Source organism: Hippichthys cyanospilos, chromosome 11, assembly GCF_059441005.1.
Source record: "Hippichthys cyanospilos isolate Australia breed blue-spotted pipefish chromosome 11, RoL_Hcya_1.0, whole genome shotgun sequence".
Lineage (NCBI taxonomy): Eukaryota > Metazoa > Chordata > Actinopteri > Syngnathiformes > Syngnathidae > Hippichthys > Hippichthys cyanospilos.
In genome coordinates this window covers 20864521-20875520 of record NC_142379.1, presented here as the reverse complement: position 1 = coordinate 20875520, position 11000 = coordinate 20864521, and the positions used below count along the sequence as shown (strand labels likewise).

Here is an 11000-nt window from a genome sequence, read left to right as displayed (position 1 = left end):
ACACGCACGTGGATCCCCTAATTTCTGCTATGAGTTTGAGATTTTGTTAGTGCTGGGTTTGGTTTTGTTTTTTTGTATCTCTAGAACAGTAGTGTTTAATGTATGGCCTGCAGGCTGGATCCGGCCCATGAGGTTTAATCCAAACAAAAAAATGAATAGGACCAAACTCATAAGTCTGCTGTCTAAAATGCCACAATGCCCTTGCATGTGCTAAAGCAGTGGTCCCCAACCCCCGTGGGCTGCACCCGAAATAATGTTTTGGAGATGATTTAGTTTAACGGTACGCGTGCACAGAACACGAACAAGGCGAAAAAGCAGAACGTTTTGTATTGTAGTCAATGGAGTTCGCGTGACTGAGCGCGAATGCACGTCGGGCGACGCCATGGATGCGAATGGAGTGTCGCAAATGGCCGCAAGCGGTCACGAGAAGCAAAATTTCGCCTTTTGCGTGAAGTTATTTTTTATTTACTTATTCCGCGTTTCGAGTCGCCACAGCCAATCAACTTCGGGAACATTCAACGGCTCACGCAGGGGCAGGAATGAATCATGGCGGCCGCTTTGCGGTCAACGGGAGTGATCCAACACAGCCAGATGAGCTTTCAATACGAAACAGAGCCAAGCAAGAGCACTCACCTGGCTTGTCGAAAGGCGGAAGCGAGAACTTGGGACAACTGGTATGTGCAGCGTTTGCTTCACTTAACAGCTGTTGAACCGTAGTTACTGTGCTAAGCTAACGATAGCGAAGCATTGTCAGCACAATATTTAGCACGGTTTCGGCCACTTGATTGCGACATTGAAACTTGTATATTTTGGCAGGCGAGTATTGCCGCAAAGAATAAAGGTGCTGTCGGTGAAATTATTGGCTCTGTCACATCCCAGAAAAGTGAAAGTTCTCAGCAATGCTCTTATTTCCAGATCTACCGTAAATTGCACAGCAAGCTCGCTCCACTCCCTCCCCTCTCCGGACAAAAAGTACAACAGTGACAGAAAGCCCCGCCAATGAACGTAGTGATTCGGCAAATGATTCAGCGTTCGGTGTGCACGTAGCATAACAGTTCATACGTTTGTGATGTGGTTTTTAGAGCAGCCAGCCAGGCATGTGGTCCTGAGCTGCTGTTAGCGTAAACTCATGCTTGTGCTCGATAACAACTGACACTCACCCGTGGATTCCACGAACTGCGTTGCATCTCCACTCTCTGCACAGTGCCACCGCGATGATGCCGCACATCCCCACCCACTGCATGCCTCTCCTTGTGGCATGCGTCTCCGTGCCGTGCCACAGAGTCCCTGGAGTCCCTTCATACTGCACTTGCGCAGGGACTACCAACTACCAAAAAAAAGTTTTATAAATTCTGGAAACAAACCAAGGTCCATTTGTGGAAAGTTTGTGTGGATAATACTTCATTTACAATCGGTGACTGCATACAGCATTTGTTTTACCTTTTAAGTGAATTGATAGAATTGAGATGCGAATATTTGTACACGGCTACAGTGCCAATTAACTGGAAAATGGAGTTTGCAATTTTTGTCTCGATGACAGTGGCACAGAAGAGAAGCAGTCGGTTTGGGGTTCATCCAGTCAATCAGCAAAGGAGAAGACAATCGTTCATGTGGAGTGCTTTTTCTTGGTAAATCTGGATTTAAATCACATTTTTTGAATCACATGCTTTCTGAACTGTGGAATTGACCATGTCGAATGTCGGCAGAACAGATCTTTTCAAGTCCTGCGTAAAGTTGGCAGCACAGCCACAACGCAGCACAGCGGATACACAAGATGTGGAACAGGTGTCATTCATTAACGCATGTTTTATTGACTATTAGGTTTTGTATCATTTTAGAGGTCATATCGTTACGAAGATTTTGGTTGACTAACAAATTTTATGACGTCACAGCTTTAAAGCATCCTCTGCATAGTAGATTAAGCCTTATAGAGGTTTCAAAGATGATTAAAGTTTTACATATGTTGGCAAGCAGCAATCTGTGTTGGCTTTGTTGAATTATTTGGTGGATCAGGCTGTGATGCAGGATGTCATACCATATATGTTGTTGAGGCAGTCACCCTCCCACCTACACAACCTACATGTACAATTTCATGCAATGTTTCAAACCTTGTAAAAGAAAAGCAAATCCAATCCTTGGCAATGCTGGTCATGATGCAAGGTAAAAATGCAGATTCTGACATCTTCCTATTTTTGTCTTTGTCAGTGTTTTCTGTGTCTACCGGGACGCCTGTCACAAGAGCAGACCTCCAAGGTTCCGTGCCCTAGTGAGGAAAAGAGAAAAAAGCACTGCAGGAGGAAAGGGGTCGACAAGGACACTTGTCAAACTTGGAGGCACGTTTTCCAACCTGGCCTTGCAACTGTGAAAGAGTTTAATATTGGGCTGACGATGCAGTCACGCTATCTTTAATTCCATGGGTTTTCTAACTTACTGATTTGCATCTTCACTTATGTCAGGAAGAAAAATGTTTTTGCATTCAGCATTGTGCAGCTGTGCTGTATTTGCCACTAACTGTTTGAATACAATAGAATAGAAGGGGGGGAGGGTTAGGTATTTGTTGCCATATTTATTGTCTTGTTTTTGTTTTCCTGTTGCACTTCATATGTGAAAAGTGCTATAGATAAGAATTTTTTTAATTAAATTATACCATAGTTTAAATATTCAGTTATATACAGTAATTTCAGGAACACATGAGGAACATTCTCAAAGGTTGACAATGGAACTAATGGAATCCATAGTGATTGAGCACCATGAAAAAAGATATTAGGCATTGAAGTGTCCTTCAGTAACCATCTAATAAAATCATGAGTTCATTGCCTGCTCATCTAAGTAACTTATTTTTATAATAGGGCATTTGCCCTTTAATTTAAGCCTCAATGCTGAGTTAGAGTATTGTTTCATATGATTACTTCCCAAGCATGCTCCTGAAGGCAAGGTTACAGGATGACCATGACTGATGATTTTTTTTCCCCATCAGCATCTTATCTTTTTTATTTTAATTTCCGAGTCCTTTCAATACCACTTATTAAACCATAGAAATTCCTAATGGCTACTTTTTTTTTTTGCCCTCAAAGCTCTGTCTTCAGCAATCATTGTTGTAATTTCTAAGTTCAGTGATGCACATCAAGGTTTAGTCTCAGAGCTACATTAAGCACATGGCCATTATGTTCGGACAGATTCAGGCACATATGCTTCCAAGTTAGTAATATGAACATCTATTACAAATGTCATTTTCCTGTGCATCCTGAGAAATATGTCAGCCCGACATGATCTAGTAGATGGGCTTCACTTTAATGGGCACTAACTATGTGATGATCAATTTCATTAAATCAGAAGTGGAAAAGAAAAGAGATCTTGTTGAGCCATCGAACTAATGTTAGGCTGCTTCTTTATGTGTTCATTGAATGGGCCAATACAACACCCAACTGAATGTTGTCCGAAACTGAGAAGACTTCTATGTATAAGCGTACTACCACTTGATGATGTGAGATTTTAAAATATCTGAATATCTTTGTGCCGAGGCTTTGAGGGAAAAGCATGTCCATGAATAATTTATATTCTGATAATCAGAGGAGACTGGTTGTTAGTTGCCAGATTTTTGTTTCCTCCTCATGAGTGAAGAAACAGTGTTGGTTACTTACCAGCTCTAGCTCTATGGATGGACACCATCATCCTGACATCCCTTGTTCTTGAATATTAATTATCTCATGTCTCATCATGTCTCCAGGTATACAATTGCGAAGAGGGCCTTCAATCCCGGTCCTTGTGGGCCTGTTTCCTTAATATTACTGTAAATATGTCTCCCTGCTGCAGCACATATTTTTCAATGATCACAACTGTCAAGCTCCTGCAGACCCTGCTTATTATTTGTGTCAGGTGTGTTGCACCCGTGAGACATAAAACATCTACAAAACCAGCCCTCAGGGACCAGGATTAAAGAACCCTGGTTTACAATAATTATCCACCATCCAATGACCCCCAGCAATTTAAGGAAAATATACTTAACCCTAATCCCACTTCAATGAAGTATTAGACATTTTCTAGAAACACTAAGATCCCTCAGTTGGATGGCAGAGGCTTTCGGTGGCTATATGACTGCACCATTCTCTTGCAGGAATTTGTAATGTGGGTCATTCACAAGTACATTTAACTTGTGAGGAATACTGTCCTTTTCACACTAGTGTGAGAGCTAAACTGGAGTCAGCGTTTTCCCTGAGGAAGTGGTGCAAATGGATAGTGTAGACATTGCGCTACATTCTGTAGCGGTCTTGTGGCAAAATGAAATGGAGACTTACTGTTAAGGAAACAACCGATCTTCCACTTAACTGGTTAAAAATAAAGGGACAGGAACCCTAGCCTAAAAGAGACAAAGCATAACAGTGTGGGATATATGTGCCAAGGAGCACAACCCTAGTGTCTACTCTAATTATAAAATTTGCTCCACTTGCTGATTTTGAATATGTTACTTGACCAGATGTTTCACTTTTTTGGTGTCATATTGAACTGGGCTTAAAGTGTACCTCCAGAGGTCCCAAATTGAGATCTTGATAGGAAAAGGGAGCAATGAAAATTTGATCAATATCTGGTTTTCCGATTATTGTGTCTAGCCCTGTATTTGCCAAAAACATTTGCCTGGAATCACCTTAGTTTGTTGGCGCCATTTTGTGAACGGATGTGACGTCAAATTGTTGACTGGGCCCTCCCTTGAGCCCACTACTGGCATCGAGTGAAATACTAGATTGTTAGATTGTTGTTGCCACTGCTAAAATTGAGAATTCTGGCGGAAGTCAAAAAGAAATGCGCCAACATGGATATTTGAGCCAGAACTGGCCTCTGATGTCGAATCCAGCACTGAACATGTCAAAACTGTCTCAGATTTATCAGACAAATACAATGCCCCTTTGCTTTGGAGCAGGGCTGTCCAAACTTTTTTGACCCAACATTTACTTTTCCAGAAGCCATCCTCCCGCGATCTACTGAGGGGTCAGGTAACATATGACATGAATGGCATTGGGACACTTATTTTGAAGTTCTTCATGGAAGCATAATCCAAACGCTAATCAATCAACTTGATTATCTTTGGTTCCCAGAGTAAGCAGGCTTCAATGTGAGCAACACGATGCTGTTCTGAAATCAATTATGTTCGCATGGTTCAAAACTACTCAAGTTCAAAACTAAAAAAAAAAAATTCAGTGACGACTAACATTGTTTTTTTTTAAAAAAAATAAATTAGGTGTTTGTTTTTTTTCTTGATTGATGGTGTACATGCTGGAAATGTGTCAAGCAAATGACTGTTATTGAGTATTTTTGTTGCTATGAACATGAACGCAATAGATCAAATCTACTGCTTAACTTGAAAGTCTAATTTACCTACTGTATGCAAATCACCCACAAACCATTGCTTGAACTCAACAATGCTATGATCAAGGTGTGTGCATGTCACCGCTATCATTTGGCTGTCTAACCTGTAAGGTTTTCGACAGTACAGAAGATTGTCCTTTGTTTCTCAAATATACTTGATTGCCCTGCTTTTTTGTTGTTCAAAGTTTTGCTTGAGCGCAGTTCCAGGAAGACTTGTGTGAAAAGTTAAATAAAAAAAGTTAAATAAATTACAAAAGCCTTTTTTTTTTTAACAAAATCCTTTATTAGTGTGCTAAATGCGCTAGTTAGGTTATCTTAGCAGGTGAGCTGCGCTTTTTCTGGTCATCCTTTTTCAGTTTTATTATTCATGATGTATTAATTATGTGCATAATATACTTTTTTTTTAACCTGCAAACAGATATGCCTAACTATTTATTTTATGCATTTTTACTGCCGAGCTTTCATGTTAGCATCACATACCACTTCATGCACACGCACACATGAATATACAAATACACACACTAGGCATTGTCAATCCAGCAGCATACGTTTTTCTCATTTTGTGTATCGAATCTCTTTCCAGGTCCACTCTGTGGCTTTTGGGGCTGGCGTTAAAAACTGAACTGCCACACCACCATCTTTGATGTTATTTATTTTGGTCACTGACAGAGTGACAACATACAATATTGGTGTATAACGAGAATGGGCGAGCACATAGGGAGGTGACATAAATCCCCCTAACGTGTTCTAAACAGTTCCGCTTTCGGTATGCTGGAACGTTTATGGATTTGAAGACATCACCTTGGCCGTAACTGACACACTGTAAAATGAAATAAATCTATCTGTTAAACACAGATAAATCTAACTGTTTCCATGTTTATTTTAAGTAGACTGTGTTCCAATGTTTTTAACAGTTGAGGACTGGAAAACCCCAGTAATAAGTGAATTCCGCGACGTAGAATGATGGATACGGTACTTATATACTGTAAATAAAGTGTACAAAATGTGTTTGAAAAGACTTTGCCTACCTTTCTTCCTCATGCCCAGTGATCTCCTAACCATAGTACGGAGGCTGAAAAAGCATGTCTCTTTTTGGGCACCAATTTTATTTTATTTTATAACAAACAACATTCAGAGCACCAGAACATGGCAAGAGCAGTTCTAATTCTCCCCAGGTCTTCGCAGCAGCGAGCCCCACCCTCTGCCACCATATTGAAACACAGCATTTATTCACCACAGTGAAATATTGTCTTTCAGGGCCATTCACAGCCATTGACTGTAGTCAGGAGACCACAGGGAGATTCTCTTTCCAAATTGCCACGACCCAAGGCACCATGGGTCCATGGCACTCGGACCAAACTGGAGCACTTAATGGCATGGAGGCAGGGTTCCCAATGCAGCAGTCTGTTTATTTTATTTCATTTTACTTTATTTTACACGCCACTTGAACACACGCGCGTACCACTTCTCTTGTACTTCGGCACACTTATGGTGTGTTCAATGAGTTGGAAGTTAAAGCTTACTGCACTGTAACACCAGAGTTGCAAGCTCCCAGCACATCCTAGTCTATTCCAGCAATGTACAAGAAAACAAGTAACTGTTGTGCTGACATGAATAGTTGACAGCATCAATTGGGTTTATACGATTTGTCTAACTTTGAGAACTGTCTTGAATAAATGGATTAGTTACAATTGTGTCTGAAATCTACAAATTATGACATTTTTTGTGTAAACGAAATTCATAGAACAATGCTAGTCCTCTGTTTTGTCTAAGGCATTTGCTGCTTTATGTGGTAAAATTAGAGAGGATGGATCATGGGGTTAATGAAACTGCTGAGGGTGCTACCCTACTACTGTCCCCAATGCTTCCTGCGCCTTGTTCTTTTGATCCAATCATAACATGTATGCCATTCAAATCTTACATCATCAGTTATTTTTTAGTTATAGGCAGCACCTTTGGGGATTGGCTTACACTGGAGAACACCCACATTTCTACTCAAATTTGTCAATTCAAACACTGGAGCCACCACCAAATCAATATTTGGCAGTGTACAAAAGAATCATTAGATAATGGGCTAATAAATCAATGGGGATCTGTAAGTGGGGTGATTTTTTTTATTTTTTATTTGTAATGCACAGTCAGCTGCCAAGGTCTCGTCTGCTGCAAATGTCAAAATATTATACAATAATTTGATATTGACTGAAGGTTGAGAAAACCACATAACTCACCTCAGTGTATTAAAACAAACAAAATATTGGCTTGATTTCAGTGTAAATTTTGGACCTTGTCTTGAAAGTCTCGGTGAATAATAAGATAACTAGAAGACAGAAAGAAATTCAAACCAATGTTGAGGTAAATCCTAAGGCTGCAATATTATTATTATGGATTATTTATGAAACAACAAACTAAGCATGATTGAATGATTAGTTTCCACTGGCGCTTTTGTCCGTCATTGCAATTATCAGAAGTCACCTGATGAATCAAATCATCTTGGTGGCTATTGATGAAACTATCTTATTATTGTGAATATGGGAGCATTAGATGCAGTCAGACTAAGCAGCAAGTCAATATGCTTGATCTCGGGGCTAACTGATTACTGCATATGCGCATAAAAATGCTGTAGTTTTATTATCAATTACTGGCTGTATGAGTATGAGGATGCAGCTGTATCAGCCACCATGCTGTCACATAACACAATGTATTCAGAGTGAAGGAAGCAATAATATGTAGGGGTCTATAACTTCAACATAACTTTGTCCCCCTCTCAATGCATGCTAACCTTGGCTAGGACCTCATTGTTTGTTGTGCGGTCTACAGTCAAGGTCTCATCAAGTGCAATGCCAATGTGTATGAAATCCTGATCAGAACATTAATTGTACAGGCGAGCACAAGCCTAAAGAACTAATGTTTAGAATGACCAATTAATGATGCAAGATGAAATTTTGAGAGTTGCCGTTTACTGGTGTCAAGCGAATACGACGTCACAGAGAGACCATAATTTGGAACCATGCTCCAATTGAGCGAAAGCGTTAGCAAAAACAATTTGCCATTGATTTCAGTGCTAATAGCACGGAAGCTACAAAGCTTGGGCAAATATGTCAAAAAAACACTGGTTTGCTACGCTGGGCTTCCGTAAAGAAAATCGAAAACACAATTCTTACCAGTCAAGCAGTATGTAGGACATCGATCAGGCCATATAGGATTAACAACACAACTCATGAAGCCGGCCATTCGCAATACAGAGAAAACCCCAGGCTAAAGTAATACTTTGTTGTATCGCAATATTTTTGCTGGCGTTCTCTTTTGTGTTTGGCGGGTGAACTCAAATCTGTAGAATAACTTGCTGCGTGAAGCAAATGCCCACCCCTCCCCCTTCTTCTTCTTTTATTTATGACTGGCAAACATACCACCAATGTTCTTTTATCTCAATTTTTATTCGCGATTGACATACAAACTAGAAACTCGCTCAGCTGCACACAAGACAAAAACTGACTGGCTATCATTTTGGATGGTGCTGTGCGCAATCCCTTTGCATCGATCACGTGACCCAAATATTCCACAGATCACTGAAAAAAAAAACCTAACCCAAATATTCCACAGATCACTGAAAAAAAAAAAATAACATTTGGCCTTTCTGATACTGAGTCGATACTCTTTCAGTCTCTGAAGAGTTGCGTCCAAGTTGCGCAGATGCTTGTCATCATTTGATCCTGTACACAGAATATCGTCCAGGTAGCATTGCACTCCTGCGAATCTAATCCACTCAGGATTTGGTCCATAGCTCGCTGAAATCGCGCTGGAGCCGATATGATGCCAAATGGCAGTTGCCGGTATCTGAAAAGTCCTATATGTGTTGATCGTCAACATGTCACGTGACTGGTTGAGCTCTATCTTGCTGAACTTATGCCCCCTGCTCAGGCCAGCAAATAAGTCATCAATCAGCGGGAGGGGATACTGCTCAGCTTGTAAAACAGGATTCAGCGTTACCTTAAAGTCTCCATAAATCCAAATCCTCCATCCTTTTTCAGTACAGGGACTATGGGTGTGGCACAGTCGCTAGTTGTTACAGGTTTCAAAAACTCCATTTCGGACCAGCACCTCCAAATCGGTTTTCACTTTTGGCCTAATGGCATATGGCACTGGCCTGGCCTTTATGAACACTGGCTTACTTCCCAGTTTGAGATGCAGCTTCAATGTACTTCATGCTGTAATTCATGCATCAACTCATCACGAAAAACCTCTTTGTTCATTTCCAAAATGGGCTCTAACTGAGTTGAACCATATGATTGCCTTCAGCCACACATACCCCATTACGGCCGGACAGTTCTTGTTGGTGATGTAAACTGGTAGCTTGACAGTCTTACCATTGTACTCTACAGGAACATCTGACATGCCTTTCATGGGCATTCGGCGTCCTGTGTATGCCGTAAAGACAGTGTCTCAGTGTTTCATTGTCTTTGTATGAACATCAGAAGTTACCAGCGATGCTCTTGATCCTGTGTCTATCTGCATTTTAATATAATGTCCTTCCCCCTTAGGTTTAGCCCAAAATCCTAATAAATATTGCAGGTCATCTCATTAGACCAACAGTCACGAGCAAGGTACCCCAACTTGCAGCATCGGTACCATGGACCTTGTCTATTCATTTTATCCCTGTTGAGTTTATGTACTCTATCTTTAGTGTGTGGATGCTGAGCTTCTTTTGATACTATGTCCATTATTACGCTTTTATTTATTGCTGTCTCCAGAGTCAAGTCACTTTCTGTGGGCATTTTTTTTTTTTTCTGTGCTGCTTCATTTCTTAATGCACACAAAAGCCTGTCTCTTAGAGCGGCATTTGAAGTTGTGGTCCCCAACCACCGGACCGCGCACGCCGCACCCGAAATAATGTTTTGGAACTGATTTAGCTTCACAATTCATTCATTTGAACTTTGATGGGCGTGATCTGTTTTGGGCACCGCCTCTGGCCGCTGTTGACATTACATTTTGTAGTGAGAAGGATGGTGTGGTTTTTCGAGCAGCCAGTTGTTGTGTCTGTGCTAGCTAATATTAGTTTTGATCTTCATCATGTTATATAGTGCTGGCCTGTATGCATTTAGCTCGTTCGCATTTTCGTTTGTGCCAAGTATTTCCTTTGAAATTAATAGATTTTGTAATTCAGTTTTATGATTTACTTAATGTAATTTGCATACATTTTTGTACACTTCTTGAGACCCATCACACTTAAGATGGGCACTAACTTTTCATCCACTATTCCATTAGCCACGACAAAATACTCAAAGCACGCCGTGTACAAGCTCCGTTGCAAACATCCTTGTTGGACATTGATATGTATCTGGTATAATCAGAGGTTCACCTCATATTTAACACTAAGCAGATAGTACCCAATCATGTGACGAGAACAGTTCCTGCAGCCTGGACAACATTTCCAGTCTGTGGAATGGAACTGATTTTTTTTTTCCATCAAAGATAGCACTTGTCTTGTGGAGAAAAAAAAACAAAGTCAAAATAGGACAAAAACCAGAACTTTATTACTATTTATAGAACCCTTCTGCAGATGTGTATCAGAGTACAAGGGAGAACAGGCAGGATGCGATATTGTATGGGGATCTCCATGTGCATTGCCAAATCTCTTCAAC

General features: G+C 40.6%; 1 protein-coding gene across 7 annotated transcripts; it reads left to right on the top strand.

The window, feature by feature from the left end:
- The first annotated feature begins 394 nt into the window (after positions 1-394).
- Positions 395-6305, top strand: LOC148416326 (uncharacterized). 7 transcript variants are annotated; one of them, XM_088427652.1, is made up of 5 exons: positions 395-674; positions 1541-1628; positions 1712-1785; positions 2245-2333; positions 5945-6305. In XM_088427652.1, the coding sequence occupies exons 1-5, from the start codon at positions 540-542 to the stop codon at positions 6003-6005; spliced, it is 447 nt and encodes a 148-aa protein (XP_088283778.1). In that variant the 5' UTR covers positions 395-539; the 3' UTR covers positions 6006-6305. The 7 variants fall into 7 exon arrangements, 1 of the variants encoding a protein (XP_088283778.1); XR_015867210.1 differs by lacking the exon at positions 1712-1785 and having other exon boundaries at positions 400-674; positions 2240-2333; XR_015867213.1 differs by lacking the exons at positions 1541-1628; positions 1712-1785 and having other exon boundaries at positions 2240-2333.
- The last annotated feature ends 4695 nt before the right edge of the window (positions 6306-11000 follow it).